The sequence below is a fragment of the Equus asinus genome, chromosome 1 (assembly GCF_041296235.1).
Source record: "Equus asinus isolate D_3611 breed Donkey chromosome 1, EquAss-T2T_v2, whole genome shotgun sequence".
NCBI classification, from domain to species: Eukaryota; Metazoa; Chordata; class Mammalia; order Perissodactyla; family Equidae; genus Equus; species Equus asinus.
In genome coordinates, this window is record NC_091790.1 from 136050183 (window position 1) to 136069966 (window position 19784).

Genomic DNA, 19784 nt, shown 5'->3' on the forward strand with positions numbered 1-19784 from the left:
AGTCTTGGAAGACAGAGACAGTGTCTCCCTCTAGGGCACCAGCAGGTTTGTTTACTCTTCAACATAATAATTCTCCTGCTGGGGCAAGATCAGGTGAATGTTAACTACCCATGATAAGAGTCAGTTTCCCTAAGCTTGGGGTTTGTTTTCTGCAACACAACCCACTTTGTGTATAGGTGTCACTTGGCCCTGTTCTCCTTTCCCTGAGAACTGATGCAAATGTAGATACTCTAGCTACTGCTATTGCTGTGAGTAATAAATTATCCTTTGTCTCTAACCCGGAAGTCTTGTGTCTTCTGCCAGCATCCACGAAACTGTGGCAGGCCACTTTGTTAGCTTGCAAGTAGGGTAAAATCCCAGATCCTTCACAGTTCTTGACACCAGTCAACTGAAAGACTAAAGAATGGGGACTTTTTAGCTTAGAAAGACAAAACCCAAGAGGAGAATAAGGCTGAAGTCTATAAAATCAATCAGAGGAAACCTGGTTGTGTTCACCAAATTAAGGGGTCAATCCATAACATTTGGGAGAGGTAAATTTAGCACAAAAAAGGGAAATTTCTTCACATAGAAGATACTAACCTTATAGAATTTACCATCTCAATAAATGGTGCTGGTCGAAAATACAACATGATCCTTATTATCTCTACCAGAGAAGAACTATTGGGAAAGGTTATTAATCTGACGTAGCCAGGGTCATTTTTAATCTACAAAATAAGAATTAGACTTTTCATTGCTTTATCTAAGTCTAATTTGGATACACATACACAGACACATATATTTGGGATCTGTAACTATAAAACCTCCTTTAGAATAAGCTACAATTCATAAAAATCTTAATTCACAAGTTTGAAATACTCTTGGTAAAATATGCTCATATTTTAGGGCAGTTGTTTCCCAAATTGAATGTGCAGAATGTTTCCAGGGAATTTTAATAAACATACCTTGAAAAAAATGTTCTGTGGTTAAATATATTTGGGGAGCAATGCACTACGTATCCTTGGAATTTCAAAATTTAAGTTAATGGTTAAATAAGGGCTCCTCTGACAAGTCCTGAGTAAGAAAACCTTTGTTGAATCCAGCATCTCTCAAGTTATTTTAGTATTATCCTACCATTCCACAGCATGCCCACTATCTCTTATGAAACACTATTTCAAGAAACAGCAGATGGGGAAATGTTCTTTTAAGGTGTTAAAAAATGAAGATTTATATGGGAAGGAATATACTGCTAAAATGCCAACATTATCTACAAAGCCTCACTAATTTGAAGTGGAAAATAAAAGTGGACAGGAAAGAAAGGATTGCCTGGTTTGGCCAGCTGATACAGGATGGGTAGGTCATCTCTAGTTAGGGGAATCCTTGGGATCAATTGTTTCTTGGGTCAGAGAAGTCAGAAAGCCCCAATTTCAGGAATATTTCTATTTTCAGGAATGTATAACAATCATAATTACCGCTAACATTTATTACTGCCAATGAATATGGTAGGTGCTATTTTGAGCACTTTACATTAAATTCTCACAATGAACTATGAGAGAGGTACTCTTGTTATCCATTTTCATAGAAAAGGAAACTGAGGTACAAGGAGGTTAAGTAACAGGCCCAAGGCTGCACAGCTAGTAAATGAAAGAGCTGGGATGTAAACTCAGGCAGTCTGGCTCCAGAGTGTCAATCCTCAGCTCTACTACCTTTGGAATTATAGCATATATTAGCAAATTTCCATTTACCATGTAATTCATATCACAAAGCAATTCACAGCACCTTCGAGTTGGGTTGAAGCCCTGTGTGAATAAATAGCCTTTAGAACTTAGAGACCGTAAAACACCACCCAGAACTCGTGCTAACACATCTGGAAAAATCTGATAAAGTTTTACAGTTGTACCAGAAGAAAAAAAATACAAATAGGAAAGCATGTACCCATTGTCAAAAATAATCTTCCCTTTGCATTCCCATTTCTGACTATACACAACATTAACCTTAAGTAAACAAACAAGAAACTACAAATAGATTCCTCTACTTTAATCACAGCACTGTGCAAGACCACATGGGTAAAATGGTTTGTCTCTAAAACATTTTTCCTACCAAAAAATGATACACATGTATATACATGTACATGTATTTTTCCCTCTAACACCCAATCCTTTGTATACTCTCAGTCATGTGCTGAGTACTGAGTGCAGGCTCCCACTGGGTCCTTTTTGCCTTTGGAACTGGTGTTCCTCACTGTGTAGACATTCTCAGCCAGAAAGCACTTCAACAGCCATTCTGAATTGTATGTTCTGCAATGTTTACTGTTTATTCCACTGTGTCCTGTTGGGGTTTTGTTGTTGTTGTGTTGTCATTGTTTTATATGTCGGTGTGTTAATTCTCTATTGCTGCTGTAACAAAGTACCACAGATTTAGCGGCTTAAAACAACATCCATGATTCATCTCACGGTTCTGTAGATCAAAAGTCCAGGTATGGCTTGGCTCAGCTGGTTCTCCGTTTAGTCTTACAAAACTGAAATTAAGCGGCTGGCAGGGCTGAGATCCATTCTGTAAGTTCTGGGGATGAACGTGCTTCCCATCTCATTCAGGTTGTTGACCAAATTCAGTTTCATGTGGTTGTTACACTGAAGTCCCCGTTGCCTTGCTGGCTGTCAGCTGGGGTCGTCCTTAGCTCCCAGAGGTCTCTCTCCAGTTCTTAATGTGGCTCCTACATCTCAGAGGCAGCAACAGTGGGCTGAATCCTTCTCAAACTTGGAATCTCTCTGACTCTCCCTTCTGTCTCATCTCTTTTGCCTCTAGCCTGAGAAAGTTCTCTCTTTTAAAGGGCTTATCTGATTAGATAGCCAGATAATCCAGAATAATCTCCCTATTTTAAGATTCATAACCTTAATTACCTCTGCAAAATCTCTTTTGGCATTGTAATGAAACAAATTCACAGGGAACAGAGTGTAGACATATTTAGGGGCCATTATAGGTATAATTTCCGGTGAACATTTCTATGCCAAGATGGCTAACAGTGGTGAATGATAATGCTAACCCTGACTCAAAAACATAGGAAAATAAAAAACAAGCAAAACAAAGGAAGAATTTCGCAGCTTGATGTTAAATCCCAAGTTCCACCTCATTTCCAGAAGGCTTTTGGTCCAGGAAAAGGGTAAAGATCAGCAGTCAGTTAGGGACTGGAGGAAGGTCTTTGATATAAAGGGCATAATGAATTGCCCTAGATCAGCAATTGATCAAATGGTAGCTCAAAGAAACGACTGCTAAGAGCATAGGATGACTTCAGCGGACTTAAAGAGAATATAGGAATTATTGCAAATGTATATTCTAGGAATATATCTCCACAGCCTGAGATAATATTAAACAAAAATTATTTTTCAACATGGAAGGGCAGCAGCAGGATTCTGACAACTCTGGCATGCCAGTTGGTAGCCCTTCAGTTGGATCCTAGGGAGGCCCTAGGGGTCTTGGGAGAGAGGCAGGGGCATCTAGGGAGCTGAGCTACTTTGGGCAGTGTTTTTTTTTTTTCACCAATGGGTATGTGAATATGTCAACGTTTTAACGATGGGTAAGGGATGCAGGAATATTAGCAACACTAAGACATCCAATAACATGAGGGTTATTAGCACTCACTTCTAGGGAGGAATACTACAGCACACATACTTTCATATTTCAACACTCTTCACAAGTCATATTGATACATTCTTATTTATTAAGCAATTCCAACAATGCTGAACATTTTGATCAATTCTACTTGTATCAATATAGATAATCTTTAAATAGAGAAATTCAGTGTTAAAAAAAGCGGGAAAATGACAGAAATTATAACACCAGAAGGACCAAATCACCTACCTGAAAGTTTAACTCAATTTGCCTTTTGCATCACTTCCTCACTTCTCCTAAGTGTCAATTCTACTCTGTGCCTCCTAAGGGGACTGTATTTTGGCTACTCCATCTTACGTCTTTATAATTGTTTCTTATCCCATCCATCTCCCTTTCCATTTCATCTTTAGTTTTTCACTTTGACCTACTCTTCTATATTTTTTTAAGACCTTTAGAGACCATTTCTTTCTAGTCATAGGTGGGCTAAAATGTAACATAATTTTAGTCATATTTAATTAGACTTTTAAATCTGATGGTACATTCTGACTGAAGCTTTTTCAGGGGAATTTCTGAAGTCCAATTACAGGGCTATTCTCATAATAAGGACTAGTAATTCAAAATGAAATTACCTGCTTTTGAGCTTCATCCAGATGCTGCTGTGAAAAAATATACTAACCCAACCACATTCCTATAGGGATGTACATTAGTATGGCCAGTACAAACAAGTGAGGGCTGCTGAAGCCACACTTCTCCTTAGAACTTGTTCGAAGAGTTGGGTGTTGGGTCTGCAGATAGCCCCTCAGGGAATCCTATCAGGTCTTTCATATTGTGGCCTCCCATTTTTGATGTGCTAATTTTGATATCTCTTTCAGATAGCTCAAAGTCTGCCCAATCGGTATTTAACAAACTGAATCCTTGCATATCTGAACCTTTCTGCTGCCTTCACAAATTTAAGACAACTCTCCTGAGTGCAAAGTTCTTGGGTACAGATTTTCCCCTACAAAGCTATAGATTCTTCTCTATTCTCTTCTGCCTTTTAGTTAAATAAAAGAGATGTCTGAAGCCAGCCTGATTTTCCTTCCTTTTTAGTATAGCTTTCAAATAAATTTATTTGGTCTTGGTAGGCTTTTTTCCGTCTCCATGCAATTCAAACATCTGCTGGGATGTGCTTTGAATCAGTCTTTGGGGTTGCCTCCCCAGTATCCATTTTTCCCTTTCACCTTGTAAGAGAACCTGATGTTCTTCAGACCACCATCTATCTGATCAAAGTCCATTTCTCTGGTCTCATTCCTGGTTCAAGTGTAGGTATATATCATAAGCAATCCTAAGATGAATTTCAGCACTCCTGTTTGGAACCCTGGTACAGAAGAATGTGTTCTCTGTCCGACTGTCCTAATGTGCAGACGTGAAACCTGGAACTGCTATAACCACTTTGCCATGAGGGAAGACAGTCTTTGAAGATGCCGAGACACAGAAAAGGGAATCTTAGAGAAATGGAGCTGCAGCTTCTGGATTGAGCCAACCCTGAACCTCACTTATCTCTGGCATCACCGTCTATGTGAGTCAACAAATTCCTTATTCTTTAGCTGATCCAAATTGAGTTTTCTGTATCTAACTACTGGTGTCTCTTTTTAAATGATTTTCCCTCAAATATTGTGAGACCTTTTAATCTGCATACTCGTCTTGTCTCAGTTTAGTAACATGTTTCTTGGATTATGTTTTTGATTACTGCATTTCAAGACCATTAATTTCTTAAGCCAGATTTCCATTCTCTATCCTTCGTCTTTGTCATTTCCTCACCATTTTAAACCTTTTGTTACTTTCCTTAGCATTCTGTGAGAACGTCTCAATAGTGTCCTTTACATCAGTGATTCCACTTCCTATAGTATTAATTCTACTTTTTCCTCTCTCCTACTAGATTTTATTTGTACCAGTGTACCTGGTTTCCTTATAATTCCACATCTCACTCATCTCCCTTTCCATCTCAGTTTGCTGTTTTTACATTTCAGGCCTTTTGTTTCTGTTTTAGAAAGTATGTCTTCTAGCATTCTTTTGTGCTAGTCTAATTTTTTAGAAATTTTCTTCTGATTTCACTAGTTAATCATTTTCAGAATCTTATGTCTTTTTTTAGGCTTCTGGATAACGTTATTTGCCTTGTTCAGTAGTACTTTTTCAAAAGCCACATGAATTTTATTATTTTAGCTTTTTTTCTCATTCTTCTAAGAGGGGCAATCTACCCAGACAAATGATTTGTAGTCAACAAAATGTAGACATTACTTTGAACTCTTTCTGAAAACATTTAATGCTTTCTTAGTAGCTTATAGGTCAATTTTAATATCTGGCATGTTTTGCCTAATAATGCTTTCACGTCTGTCTCTACCTACTAAATATCCCATTCTTCTCACATCCCCTGACCCCCTTTTGCACATATGTTTTTCTAGTATTTGTAGTCATACCTGAGAAAGAAAGAGCTATAACACTGACGGCAGAGGTGAGTCAACAACACTGTGGAGATCGCAATAGGAACAGTGGTGGGAACAGCCGACCATTTTTTGAATTGGAGTCAACTTTGTGTTTCTGAAACAAGGGAATGAGGGAAGGGGAAAAGGTCTATTTAACCCAGGCGCACATAACAAACCTGAGTCATCAAATGGGTTTTTAAATCTAGTTCTGGCTGAAAGGGAATTCTTCCAAATAATTTTGATAACTATTTCACTTAACTTTTGGTGTTGGATGTTTTTGTCCTTTTAGCAGGAAATTGAGAGAGATGCAGTAGGTATCATTTTAAACTAAAAACTGCTAATATTTTTAATGAATTTTGATTGAGGATACACAGAGGCAATACAACAAGAACCTATTAATATGCAATCTATAAGTGAGGTACCAGTTTAGAGAAAAAATGAGAAATGTCTAAGTATTCAGTTCATTGCCATTTTTAATCAGGGCTGTATACCACTTAACTGAGTGCCTTTGAAATTAACTTTATTGCATGCTGATACCTAGACTTCAATATGACTCTGACCAGCAAAACAGACATAGCAACTGGCTTCCAAATGACGTTTGAATACTGAAATATCAGTATGTCAAATTATTACCAATTAAACAATTGGGCAACACAGTACAAACACATTTGGCAGGCTCCTGAGGCCTGACTTCCAAAGTTTTGGATTTTCTCCCAGGTTTTGGACTGAGAATGTCCAGCGAACTCTAACTGTGCCAGTGATAAGAGAAGAGCTACTAATATCCAAATTAGCTCGTAGTAAAACCTAATTTCCAGTGGAAACCTACCATTTTGAATTGTCCCTTGCAAGTAAATACAGCCCACAAGTCTGTAGCCATCTCTGTCACACCTTTCTTTCTCACATTAAGACTCTGTAAAATGTTTATAAGAAAACAAGAAGTAGATTCAGAAATACATTTATCAGATTCCTGGTTTCATAAAAGTGCATGTGTGTGCGTGTACACATGCATGCACAGACACACACATATCCCTAAGCAGCTAACGTCTCTTAAGCCTATCTCTGAGTAAATTCTAATCTTTATAAATTTAATTTAGCCAGCAAAACTGGAGCAATAAATCAGAAACTCAATACTTCCACATAATATCAGAGGAGGTATATATAGAAGGCCATGCTGAATGCTCTGCATTTCTCATTTTTCCATGATTAACCTGGGAGGAAGGAAGCGGAGAGAGTGACAGAGGGAGAGTAAAGAGAGAAAGGGAAAGGGGACAGAAGAGGAAGAGAAAAGTCTGGAAGGAAGTAAGAAGAGAACAGGAGATGAAGGGAGGAAAAGCAAGAAAACTAGGTAATATCTTTTATTTTTATAAGAAAAATGCCCAATGCTTCTCTGTTAAGCCAAGTTACTGGGTCTTATCAGACACTAGCTCCTCCAGCCACCATGAGAAGGCCAGATGGGAGGCAGAAACTCAGCGCAAAGCAATGAGCAGGGGTATCAAACAGACACAGACCATCCCACAGCAGGGGGCCACAGGGAGTTACCAACAGATTGTCACCACAACCTATCATTTTAGGACAAGACCAAGTAGAATATTTTGTCACATCTTACCATTTGTTGTAATTTAGTGCCTTAGTACTTTTCTAAGGCATAGATAAAATCATGGATTTATATTTATCCGCAATACCTTGTACTATTCACTACATTTATTGTTTGTCTAGAAAATTTGCTCTAACGTTATAAAGCAACAAATGTAATGTAACATTATACTTTGGAGGAGTTACCAAGGCCAGACTCAACTCAGATCAGAGGGCCCAGCTGCAGCTAAAATAATTTTGTACTGGCCTGGTATTTTTTATTTTGTAGGGCCGGGAAGCACCTCATGTTCATGAGAGCCAGGAGACAATGACAAGAAGTTTGCCACTGACTAAAAATTAGACTGGTAAGGATTGGTTTTCAATGTACAAAATAGCTACTTTCTCTGCCAGTGATTTATAACAAAAAATGGTGGCTTCTTGCCTCAAATCAAGCATTTCTCATCCAAATCACTGGTTGAAAGATATGGCTAGGAATACCTGAGACGTTATGCCCAAGGGAGAACTGATGTTTGTATTTACAGGAAGGGGCTACTGCAAGGGCTGCCAGAGTTATTCCAATGAGTAGATCCAGAAGGGAAAATCTGAAGTAAAAGTGCATGAGATCTGGCAGCTAAGAAGACTAAGGGAGAGAGGGCCTGGCCTCCGCGTCCTGCCTGGAAGGAAGATGAGAACTCAGCAGACATTATTCATCAAGCCTGGGTCCTCTGGACCTCTGCAGAATGATCTTCATGCTGTCTGTGCACTGGAAAAAACCAGTCTGAAAAACTGCTTGGGACTTTATCTTAAGATAATTTTTTTTAACTGACAAAATGAGGTTGATTCCTTCCCTATCGCTACACAACTGATAAAAAGGAAAGCCGCAGTAAATTTTACAGTTGAAAGAGGTCTCTTATGCTTCAAAACAAGCTTAACAACAGCTTTTATAAAATTACCACATTCACTTAGGTTTCCCTCTTGATATTACTTTTAAATAGGGGTAGAAGAGGTAGCCAATGCCTCCATAAGAGTCCTTGTCTTGTTTTACTCTCAACAACCTTTCTTAATCTTTGAGAATCTCAATCCTACCTCCCACCTTAAGCTAAAAACAGAGTTTACTTGAAGCTTTTTGGAGGGCAATTTGATTTAGCTAGCAGAATTTTAAATAAGCAGGTTATTTGACCCTGTAATTTTGCTTCTGGAATTCACCATACAGAAACACTTGGACAAATGTACCACAAAATAAGTACAAGGATTTTTCTACAACATTGTTTGTAAGAAGACCCAAAACAAACAACCCCTAGATGTCCATCAACAGGAAGTTAGTTAAATTATGAAATAAATGAACTGACAATTACTCAGTAGTTTAAAAATGACTTAGATCTCTATGAACTGACATAATATATTATAATAAAATAAAGCGAATAAGGCAATGTACACAAGAGTATGGTGTACAGTGTAAGTCCATCTCTGTGAGAGAAATTTACAGATGTGCATGTGTGCATATGTATATATGTATTTATAAACACACTTTTGAATGTGCAATAAAGAAGATCTGGAAGTATATTCAGGGGGTTATCTTTGGGAAGTGGATTTTGGATGCGAGTATAGGAAAGTCAATGTTCACTTTTTATACTTCTGTATCATTTGGAATTTTTGCAACCAGACTATTTTACTTTGTGGTTAAATTTTTTTTTTTTTTTAAATAAAGCTAACCGGCATCTAGATTGCCTAATTTGTTCCTTCCCTCAGCAATTCTCGTTTCTAAAAGTGGGTTATGGAGTGAGAGATCACAGAGACTGAGAGGCTCCTAGCTGCAAGCATTTTTCTAAGGAGGCCATATCAGGGAAGATCTGCCAGTGCTGATAAACACACTTGCAGGTTGGCACCCAAGCACCACTAACTCAGGGGAGAAAGGCAAGCAGCTGCATCACCCTCAGATCTCTTGGTTTTACATACAAGGACCTGAACTTCCATAGTCTCCATCCAAACTGGAAAAGATGAGACAACGTAGGAGACAGAAGAATGAGAAATCAATGAGCCTAGGGTAGAAGGGCACTAACTCCTTTTCTCTCCCCTTCCCAATAAATGGCAAGTTGTCTGTTTCTCCTTTAATTTATCTTTTTATTTGATGCTTTAGACTTGCTCTGTCTAGTACAGTCCCTGTGGCTGCTGAGCACTGGAAATGCGGCTAGTCCTAACTGAGTTATGCTATAAACGTTAAATACACACTGGAGTTTGAAGACTTAGTACGAAAAAAGAATGTAAAACATCTCATTCATTCATATTTTTAATATTCATTCATGTTCAAATAATATTTTGGATATATTGTGTTAGATAAAATACACTCAAAACTAATTTTAGATGTTTATTTTTACCATTTTTAATGTGGCTCCTAGAAAATTTAAAATTATACTATAACTCACATTATAATTTCTATTGGACAGAGCCGGTTTAGACTTTTATAGGTATTCCACATGGAATATCTAAATATTTAAATGTTTAAAAAAACAGTGGAGAGGGAGGCACGCACATACGCATGCAAGCACATGCACACATATGTGCACACACACACACATACCAATTGTTACACTGCCACCCTCTATCTTTATGCCTGCCTAACTTTCCAGTGTAGTTCGTTACAGTTGAGTGTACCTGTTATGGGTCATGTAGCTCAGAGTTCAAGCTCTCCCAGTGACCAGGTGTGGGATCCTGGGGCAAGCCACTTGCGAGGATTAAACTGAATAATGTATGTTAAGTGCTCAGGACCATACACAAGGATGTGTAATAAGCTCTGTCAATAAGTGTTAGCTGTGCTAGACATGGTAAGAGTTCCCAGAAGCAAAGGTTCTACCCAGAAGCAAAGAATTAGCAGAGTTGGAGTGAATCTTGGACATTATCCACTCCTATGTTTTAAAATCCTTTTAAAATCTCAGAAGCCCGATATATAAAAAAGATGAAATCAAGCTGCTCTGAGTAAAGCTGAGTGTGGGAGCAAGAAGGGCTGGGAATTCCTGGACTATACAGATGGGGGATCTGAGGTCTTTGTGAAGCTGTTTGAACACCATGGATGGGATCTCCTCCCGGCCTCTCTATTTTACAGATAAAGACACTAAGCTCCAGAGGTTGAGGGCTTGCCTTGAGTCACAGAGCTGTCAGAGGTAGGGCTGGAACACAGACTTAGGTGTCTGGTTCCTAAGGAAGAACATTGCTTTACATCACATCATTCCTGTAGCTACAACGGACAACTTGCGTGCACAGAAAGAATGTGGCTGAGGAAAGTGCTGTGAGACAGGTACAGATCGAATGCTGAGGAGCCGCTGAGGTGTGGGGGACTGTGGCAGGTCCCTTCCTTGAAGAGGCAGCTTCTAGGTTTAGCTTTGGAAGATGAGTGAGGGCAGAAAGGTACCCGGGACAAGAGAAGTGCATGGGTTCTAAGGAGGAAAACCTTGAGGCATATTTGGGGGTCAAAAGGTAGGTCACTTTCACTAACATACAGCTACATCTTGGAGAGTAATATGTGCTAAGGCCAGAATAAAGCTGGGGATTCTTCAGAAGGTTTTGAGGGCCAAGGATCCGATGCCAGTTTTTTTTCTTTTTTTTTTTTTAAAGATTAGCGCCTGAGCTAACACCTGTTGCCAATCATTTTTTTTCTTCTTGTTCTTCTCCCCAAAGCACCACTGCCCCCCCCACCCCCAACCCCCGCCCCCGGCACCATACATAATTGTATATTCTAGTTATAGGTCCTTCTGGTTCTGCTATGTGGGACGCCACCTCAGCATGGTTTGATGAGAGGTACTAGGTCCATACTTGGGATCCAAATCTGTGAAACCCTGGGCTGCCGAAGCCAGTGTGTGAACTTAACCACTGGGCCATGGGGCTGGCCCCCTATACCAGTTTTTGAAAAGGAGTGACAATAGGAAGATTAATTCATCCTAAGGCCATGAATGAGCAGGTAACAGGAAAACAGGCTGGCAGATTACTGTTCTAGACCGAGTACTGTTAAAGAAAGCTAAATTGGGGAATCACATATAAATAATAAAATAAATTTTCATTTACAAACAAAAATATAATATATCATGAGGAAGTCACGATATAAAGGAGCAAGATCTGAGAGACCCTGTGAAAACAGAATCCATAGGACCTGGATATATGAGAAAGATGAGGAGAATTCCAGGGTGACTTTAAGGACCCAGCCGGGTAACTGTGGGGATGTGGGCTCCATTGACGGGAAAAGAGAAGGCAAGAAGAAGAAGAGCTGGTTTGAGGGGTCTGGCAAAGGTAAGGTGTCTGTGAGATGGCTGGTGGAGAGTCAGTCCATCAGGGAAGTGAAATGTGCTCTGGAACCTGTCTGATGGTGTCTGCATGTTATCTAGACAGAACTCTTTGGAAACATCTAGGTTTGGGAGAGGGGAGATCAAGAAGAGCTGGTAAAGGAGACAGAGGCAGAGGCACCCAGGAGTGTGCTCCTCACCAACAGCAAGGATAGGGAGGGTTTCCCAAAAAAAGTGGTCGCAAGATTCAAATGATGCAGATACCAAGCAAGATGAGAATGGAGAGATGGCCCCTATCAACCTGTAAAGCAGCAGCTTGAGTGCCAGTAGGACTGTGCAGTTACATAAGCCTGGGTTCAGAGCCTCTCCTCATCATTTATTAGCTGTGGTACTCTGTACTAGTGAACCTTTTCAGATCTCAGTTTTCTTACCTAAAATGTCCCTCTATAATGGGGGACAACAGTACTTCTTTTAAGAAGTTTGGCCATGAAGGGAAGGAGAAAGACTGAGGGCATAGAAGGGGGAGTAAGGTCTTTTCCAGGATGGAGAGATAAGAGCTGGCAGATGGGGATATTCTGAAGAGGCAAATCAGAATCGGATGATGGATGGATGGAGACTCTAGAAGCAATGTAGGATCAAGAGCTCAAGTTGAAGGATTTGCCTTATAAGGTGGGAGAATGGGTCCTTCTCAGAAATGGGAAAGAAGGAAGAGACAAGGGTGAAGACAAAGGTTTTTTAATTGAAAGAAGGAGCATAGAGGAGCTCACTTTGGATAGCCTCACTCATTTCAATTAATTGGAGATGAGGCTGAATGTTGGGTTGGGAGTGTGGGAGTAGACTGGGGCTTACAGACTGTGTGGGACGGAAGAGGAGGGAATCATAGCATGGGACCAGTCTGAAACTAAGGGAGGGGAGCTGGAGGAGAGGGAATGTGCTCACCAAAAGCCCAGACGGAAAGTGCTGAACAACCATGTGTACCATAGTTGCCCTTATTTCTGTCTGTAAGCAGAGCTTTCTTTTTAATGGTGGAGCATTTGGATGATGACGACCCCCAAGGTGCAGTGGCCCTGAGAAGTGAGCAGAGGAGCTAAATTCATCAGAAGGTCACTGACTGCTTAAGTACAGGCTTGGGGACAGGGAGAGTGTAAGCCAAGTGAGGCATCTGAGTTAATCAGGACCCTCAACTGCTGTCTTCTCCTATGTGCAAAGCACTTCCATCAGTAACATTTCTTCTTACTGTTTAGTAGCTCTATGCTTTGAAAAAAAAAAAATCACTGGTCCTGAATGTGACAGGTGATGCAATTAAGCCTGGGGAGAGGGAGTGCGAGAGGATAGCAAAAAGAAGTTGAGATGCTTTGGCACAAAAATGCCCCCAAGTAGCAGATGGCCAAGAATATCCCAATTCTCTTCTCAGAGGGACAGAGCATGGAGGGAATAAGACTTGGTTTTAGCTACCCTAAAGAAGGAGACTGTGAGGAAATGTTCAGGGAATGGCAGCAATCCGTTGCCACAGAACAGGGATTCCAAGAGGTAGAGTGGAAAGGATTAACAGAAGTTGAGAGAGCCAGAGAAGGGGGAAGTAGGCGCTCAGAATAGGGACAGGACCATGAGAAGAAGTCATGGACCAGTAATTGTCAGTAAAAGGAAAGCAATGACTTGGGAAGTTGGAGGGAAGGACAGGACAGCAGAATGGTAGGAAGAGTACTAAAAAGATAAAATCTAGTTTGTGGAGAAGACCACAAAACAGGCAGACCCAGGGTACCAGACTGGAGTGGCATTGGGTTGGGAAGCTGGAGGGCTGCAGAGCTGCCTCAATAGGGAAAGGTCAGGCCTGATGGTGGCTTCTCATCATACGTCATAAAAACAAACTCATTTTTCAAATTCATGTTAAAGTAAGACATACGTTAAGAATAAGAGAAATCAATGTGGATTACATTAAAAAGTACTCATTTGTTCTTGCTTGGAACTATGCTGCATGCATTATTCAACCAAGATGAGTTCTTTTCCATGGTACCATCTTGGGTATTGCCTTACTCAAGAAAATGTTTCTCTGGAGTTCTTCTCATGTGGTTGGTAAAGAGAGAGGAAGGGAGGGAGGGGGAGGGGGGGAGAGAGAGAGAGAGAGGGAGGGGGCGAGAGAGAGAAAGGGGGGAGAGGAGGGGGAGAGAGAGACACAGAGAGAGAGAGAGAGAAAGAGAGAAGAAAGGAAGGAAGGGAGGGAGGGAAGGGGGAAGGAGGAAGAAGGAAGGAAAGAAGGAAGGAAGGAAGGAAGGAAGGAAGGAAGGAAGGAAGGAAGGAAGGAAGGAAGAAAGAAAAAGTCTAGGAAAATATCCGAAAAGAGATACGAAATCTCAAGGTCCAGCTGAGTGTCCTGGTTTCCACACACCTGTGCTGACCTGACCTTAGGTGATGGGTTTCCTCTCACAGGCTAGGGTTTGCCTTCTGGTGCCCTGGTGTTCAGGTCAGCCAGTTAAAGACCTCATTTCCCTGGTGTCACAAAAGACAGCACTCAAATTTGGGGAAACACCAACACAGTAACCAATGGGAAAATTGGCAAGGCACTCAGTGACATTTTAAAGACATTTGCTCACAGACCACTCAGCCACAAAGGACAGTTTCACTGTCAGTTTCTCAGCTATTGGGTGTTTAGTTCATAGAAATCAATGACGACAAGCCTAGAGAGGCCACCATACATGGGGTAATATAACCATGAAGTCATTTGTTTCCCTCTAACAGTGACTATTTATTATATTCTTCCTAGTGACATTTGGCATTTCTTAGCTAGGAATCAGTACAGCTGGCAACTCAGAGCTTCTAAGAATTATTATCTGTTTACCACAATCTCCATATTCAAAGAATTAGTAGCATGGTTTATTTTTTTGATTTGCGTTCTCTTTTTATGACTTTGCTATAACCTGGAAAACCTCATGACTTTCAAACCACAGACAACCGTTCTGACGAGGATCACAAGACAACCGACAGCTACCTGGAGAGTTAACAATTGTGGATTTGATTTGCTATGAAGTTAAAGATCAATCTATCTCATCGATCTGTCCACTTCTCCATCCCATCCTATCCCAGCCTTCAAGCTGGCTAGTTGTCTACAGACCAAATTCATAGCAATGTTTTTTAGTATTAAAATATAACTCAAGGTGGAATAAAGATGGATTACTCATGGATGAAGAGTTAAAGGAGGAAGATAAAAAATCCAGCTCTTATCCATTCTTAGAATGCTTCTGTGGGTCAGTGTGGGCAATTATTAAACCCAGATAATAGTGGTAGATGGTATTTAAACTCTCTGGCTCTTTGTCAACCATCTTCCCTAAGACTCTTTTTATTGAATTCACATTTCCTAGGTATTCCATTTTAGAACAGAAGGCAGGCACCTCTTAATAACATCACAGAGAAGTGGTTAACCTTTCCAATGTAGGAGAAAACTGGAAATCAAAGCTATTAAATGTGTCATTTGCTTCTTGACCTCTCTAAAATATCATTGATGCTACACTGTAATAACACATAAAACATTCCAGAAAAAAGTATGGTCTAGTAGGTAAAACAACAGTATGGGCAGAAACATGGCAGAGTGGAAAAATCAAAAGTTACAGAGTCAGGCAGACCTGGGTTCAAATTTGGCTCTGCCATTTAAGAGCTGTGTGACCATGGGCAGGTTATTTACCCTCCTTGTGGAAGGCTCTAGTTTATCACCTGGAAACTCTGCATAATAATCCTCAGAATATGGGTTTAATGAGATAATGCATGTGAAGGGACCAGCCCTGGTCTGACATGTGACAAGTGTTAACTCCCTTTGCTTCTTTTTTTTCTCCCTAGGTAATGCAGGATGGTGAGCCTTGCTGAAGCATAAATGATTATTCTTCAATGATTTCATATAAACAACTTGGATGTGACCTCTAAGGAAGGTTAATCCTGACTTCTAGCCTTCCACTGAGTAATCTCTTTCCCTCTCTGGAAATAGTCTTCTCATTATACCCATTCTCAGAACCTTATACTTTTTCAAGCACTTACCCAGCTCTGGTTAATTAACTAATTGTGCACGCAATGCCTCTTTTCCCCACTAGGATTTAAGTTACCCCTCTAGAAAAGGGCCTTGCATATAGTAGGCACTCAATAAATTATTTGTAGACTGAATGATACACCTGTTACAGGGTTTCCAACATGCAACATATACCATTGGTGAGGTGTGAGATGATTTCAGGGGTTGAACATGGACTAAGTTTCTCAATAATTTTAATGGTGATATATTTATTATCATGTGTATTATGCAAATAAATAAGTGGTTCATCAAATCTGTGATTTTATATATTTTCGCCTAGGATGAGGATAAAATAAAAAAGTAAATTGATTTAGCTCAGTAAAAAAATTCAGTAAGTATAGTTGTCATAAAAATATGAAAAAAACCATGACGGGTTTAAAAAAATGACAAAATTTGGGAACTACTGCCACAACAACAAGTAGGAACCCAGAGTGGACATATCCCAGAATTCCCTGATTTAGGGTTAACCTAAGGAAATGTGGGAGTCTGCTTTCAGAATCCATGGCTTGTGAATTCTCAGCTGGACAGTGCAACAGGTGAGTCAACAACGAATGAAGAGTCAAGCTGGAACTAGGTCAAGCTGGGGGTTGGACCCCAGAACACATCTGGCATAAGAAAGAAGCATGCACATTCAGATATCTGGGTGATATCATAGGAAATACCAAACGTGAACTGAGCAGGAACAAGGGTCAGATCCCATGGCCATATTCAATGTCACAGCCAAATTGGCAGGAACTACCTTGGAGACGGGGCACCCGCCCCAGGAAGGGTGTGTGGTAGGCCCAGATTCCTTCTCCTTCAGCCTTAAAGACACACGGGCCTGGGTTCTGATACTGCGATCTCCTCCAGGCAACTATTTCTCAATTTACTACCTCTGTGCAAGGCTCCAAGAGAGGGTACTTTCTTTTGTGCACATTTTGAAAAGCCAATGGGTCTGTACCCGACATCTCACTTTCCCAGCAAACTGAAGCAAAGTGTTGCTGCTATCATCACAGGAGCCTTTCTTTGAGCCTACAACATGGTGTTCCCCTTCCCAGATCCAATGCTGGGGTGAAGAGAGGAGTATTCCCATCTTCTTGGATTGGATCACAGAACGAATTTTCCAATAGCAAAAATGTTATAAACAGGAAACAGGTTTTGATGAATTAGTGCAAATAACGTTTCACGTATGTTCCAGGTTATGTAGGATTCTGCAAACTAGACTGGGAACCAGATTAGCAATTATACTACCACTTCAGTGGGAAAATATTTTAATATAATAAAATGAAAATTTGGGTTGCAATTGTTCCACTGGTGGTGACTACCTATACTTAAAAATACAGCAAATTCCTTACTAGTGAATGCTTAACCATATATCTTAATTTTTATCTTCCTTTTAACATCTTTTAGAAAAATATTGTTTTTACCATCAATTATGCCAGATATTCAAGTCTTGTACTATTGGAAAATAACTGATCACCCCCCCATAACAAAAAAAGACCAAATCTTTACATTTGAGGACAATTTAGACACACATAAATGTAATTCCAATAAACACTTCTCTAATCAACCCTCAGCTGCACCAAGTTATTTAGGGATTAACTAGAATGACTGTCCTAACTCCTACTCTGCAATTATTATTTTTTTTGAGGAAGACTAGTCCTGAGATAACTACTGCCAATCCTCCTCTTTTTGCCGAGGAAGACTGGCCCTGAGCTAACATCCATGCCCATCTTCCTCTACTCTATACATGGGACGCCTACCACAGCATGGCTTTTGCCAAGTGGCGCCAGGTCCACACCCAGGATCCGAACCAGTGAACCCCAGGCTGCTGAGAAGCAGAACGTGCGCACTTAACAGCTGCGCCGCCAGGTCGGCCCCCACCCTGCAATCTTGATAGTAGATTATTCCCAGTTCTGACCATAAGGCTTTAGCCCAATGTTTTCCACACTTGTCTGATGAAAAGAATTACATGAGGCACTTTTACAAACAAGAATGCCAGGCCCTGGCCCAGTAATAAATCAGAATCTCAAGGGAGAGGTCTGGGAGTTACACACTTAAAGAATGCCCATCCCTGGTAATTCTGTCATCCAACCCAGTGATTCTTACCCTGGAGGGTGAATTAGGATCACCTGGAGAGTGTGTTAAAACACAGGTTCCTGAGCCCCAGCCCAAGAGGTTCTGATCCAGTTGTTCTGGGGTGGGGCCAGAGAATTTGCCTTTCCAACAAGGTCCCCAGTGATATTCAGGCTGCTGGTCCAAGGACCACATTTCCAAAACCACTTATTTAGCCTGTTTGGCAAACACTGCAGCCGAATTCACTACCACTTTTTTTCTTTCCTCCTTGGTAGAAAAACAACACTAGATTAGAACTCACAAGACTTCCTTTGGAGTAATACCCTTGCTTCTTTTCAGTTGCTTGATGTCACACAAATAAGTCTGCCACTGCATCTCAGTTATCTTTTATTGTGAGGAATAAAAAAGTAACATAAGGGAAGAGGTTTTGTCCTGTACTTGGCACACAGTAGGTCTGCATTAAACATCTGTGTACTCTGATTTTCTTGCTGTGATCCCCTCCTGTGAGCTACAGATGAATCTGCTGAGTTCTAGAAATAGGTTCCAAAATTTATTACATGAACCACACTTGATTTGGTTAAAACAAACAAACAAACAAGCAGGCAGACAAACAAGCAGGCAGGCAAGCAATGGCTGACCACTTCTCTTCCTTGTGAGCTATCATGTAGCTACATTTCTAATATAACATGTCTGATGGGAATATACTCAGCTTCCCAACTCACATTTTCCCATGGAAATAAAAATAGAAAACAAAGAGAGATTAGATTATGATTAAGTTCTTTGTCTAATTTTGACCAGGCTGAATTTAGTACCCAGGTATGGATTATTTTCCTGGCAGATCTTTATTATATTGTTCGGCTATTTCTTGTGACCTGAAAATCAAACAAATCAATCACAGACTCTCAGAGTCAGAGGGGCCCTGGAGGTCATCGAGCTCACCCACCTACTCTACGAATGCTGTTGAAAACACCTCCAATGTGTGGTGGTCCAGTCTCTTCTTGACACTCAATGAGAACATACTATTTTCACGAACCCCAATCTCTTCTTCAGATAACTGTCTAATCATTAGATTTTTTTCCTCCTTCTGAGAAAAAATATTTATTTCTGTAATTTCAGTATCTTTGGTCCTAGTTCTGCTCTCCATAGTTCCCAAATATGTCCAATCTCTCCTCCATGTGACAGCAGTTAAAGTAGTCTGAAGTAGTGCTGATGTCTTCCTTGCCTCTTTCTTTTCAGTCTAAATGTTCTGCTTTTTCAACTATTCTCACCATCAACATTTCCATAAACTTAACAGCCCTGGTCTTCCTCCTGTGGACAAAGTCCACCTTGAGGATATTTCCTCACTAAAAAAATACCATAATATGCTTCATGTTCACCATGTCCTATCATCACCAACAAAAACAAAATAAACTTCAGAACAGTGGAGTGTTCCTTTCCAAACAGAGCTTCCAAGAGCTGGAAGCTCCAGTCATCCAAAACCACACTGTGACGGCTGACAAGGCAGTTTCAGGACAGACTTGGAAGTGGCAGCCCGAACTAGGTGGATTTAGATACCACGACTCTACCTGAAACAGAAAGGCTACGCTGCCACTTAAATTACTGAAGACCCACAAAATCTCTTTCCAAGGAAGACAGAGTGAAACAAAAGGTATTTCTTACTTTCTACGAAACATTTCTGCAAATATGCAGCCAACACTCCAGAGATCCACAGGGGTGGCGTAGCTGGACTGAAGCAAGACTTCTGGAGCTCTGTACCACAGCGTGACGACCTGCAACAGCAAACAGATC

The 19784-nt window shown here is 40.4% G+C and overlaps 1 protein-coding gene across 3 annotated transcripts in view; it reads right to left on the reverse strand.

Moving 5' to 3' along the window:
* The window catches only part of CDK6 (cyclin dependent kinase 6), a 227832-nt gene that overhangs the window by 44560 nt on the left and 163488 nt on the right, over positions 1-19784 (reverse strand). For all 3 annotated transcript variants that reach the window (XM_044767260.2, XM_044767262.2, XM_014842958.3), the window contains exon 5: positions 19656-19765. In XM_044767260.2, the coding sequence (XP_044623195.1) occupies positions 19656-19765 (110 nt within the window). The remainder of the gene's footprint in view (positions 1-19655; positions 19766-19784) is intronic.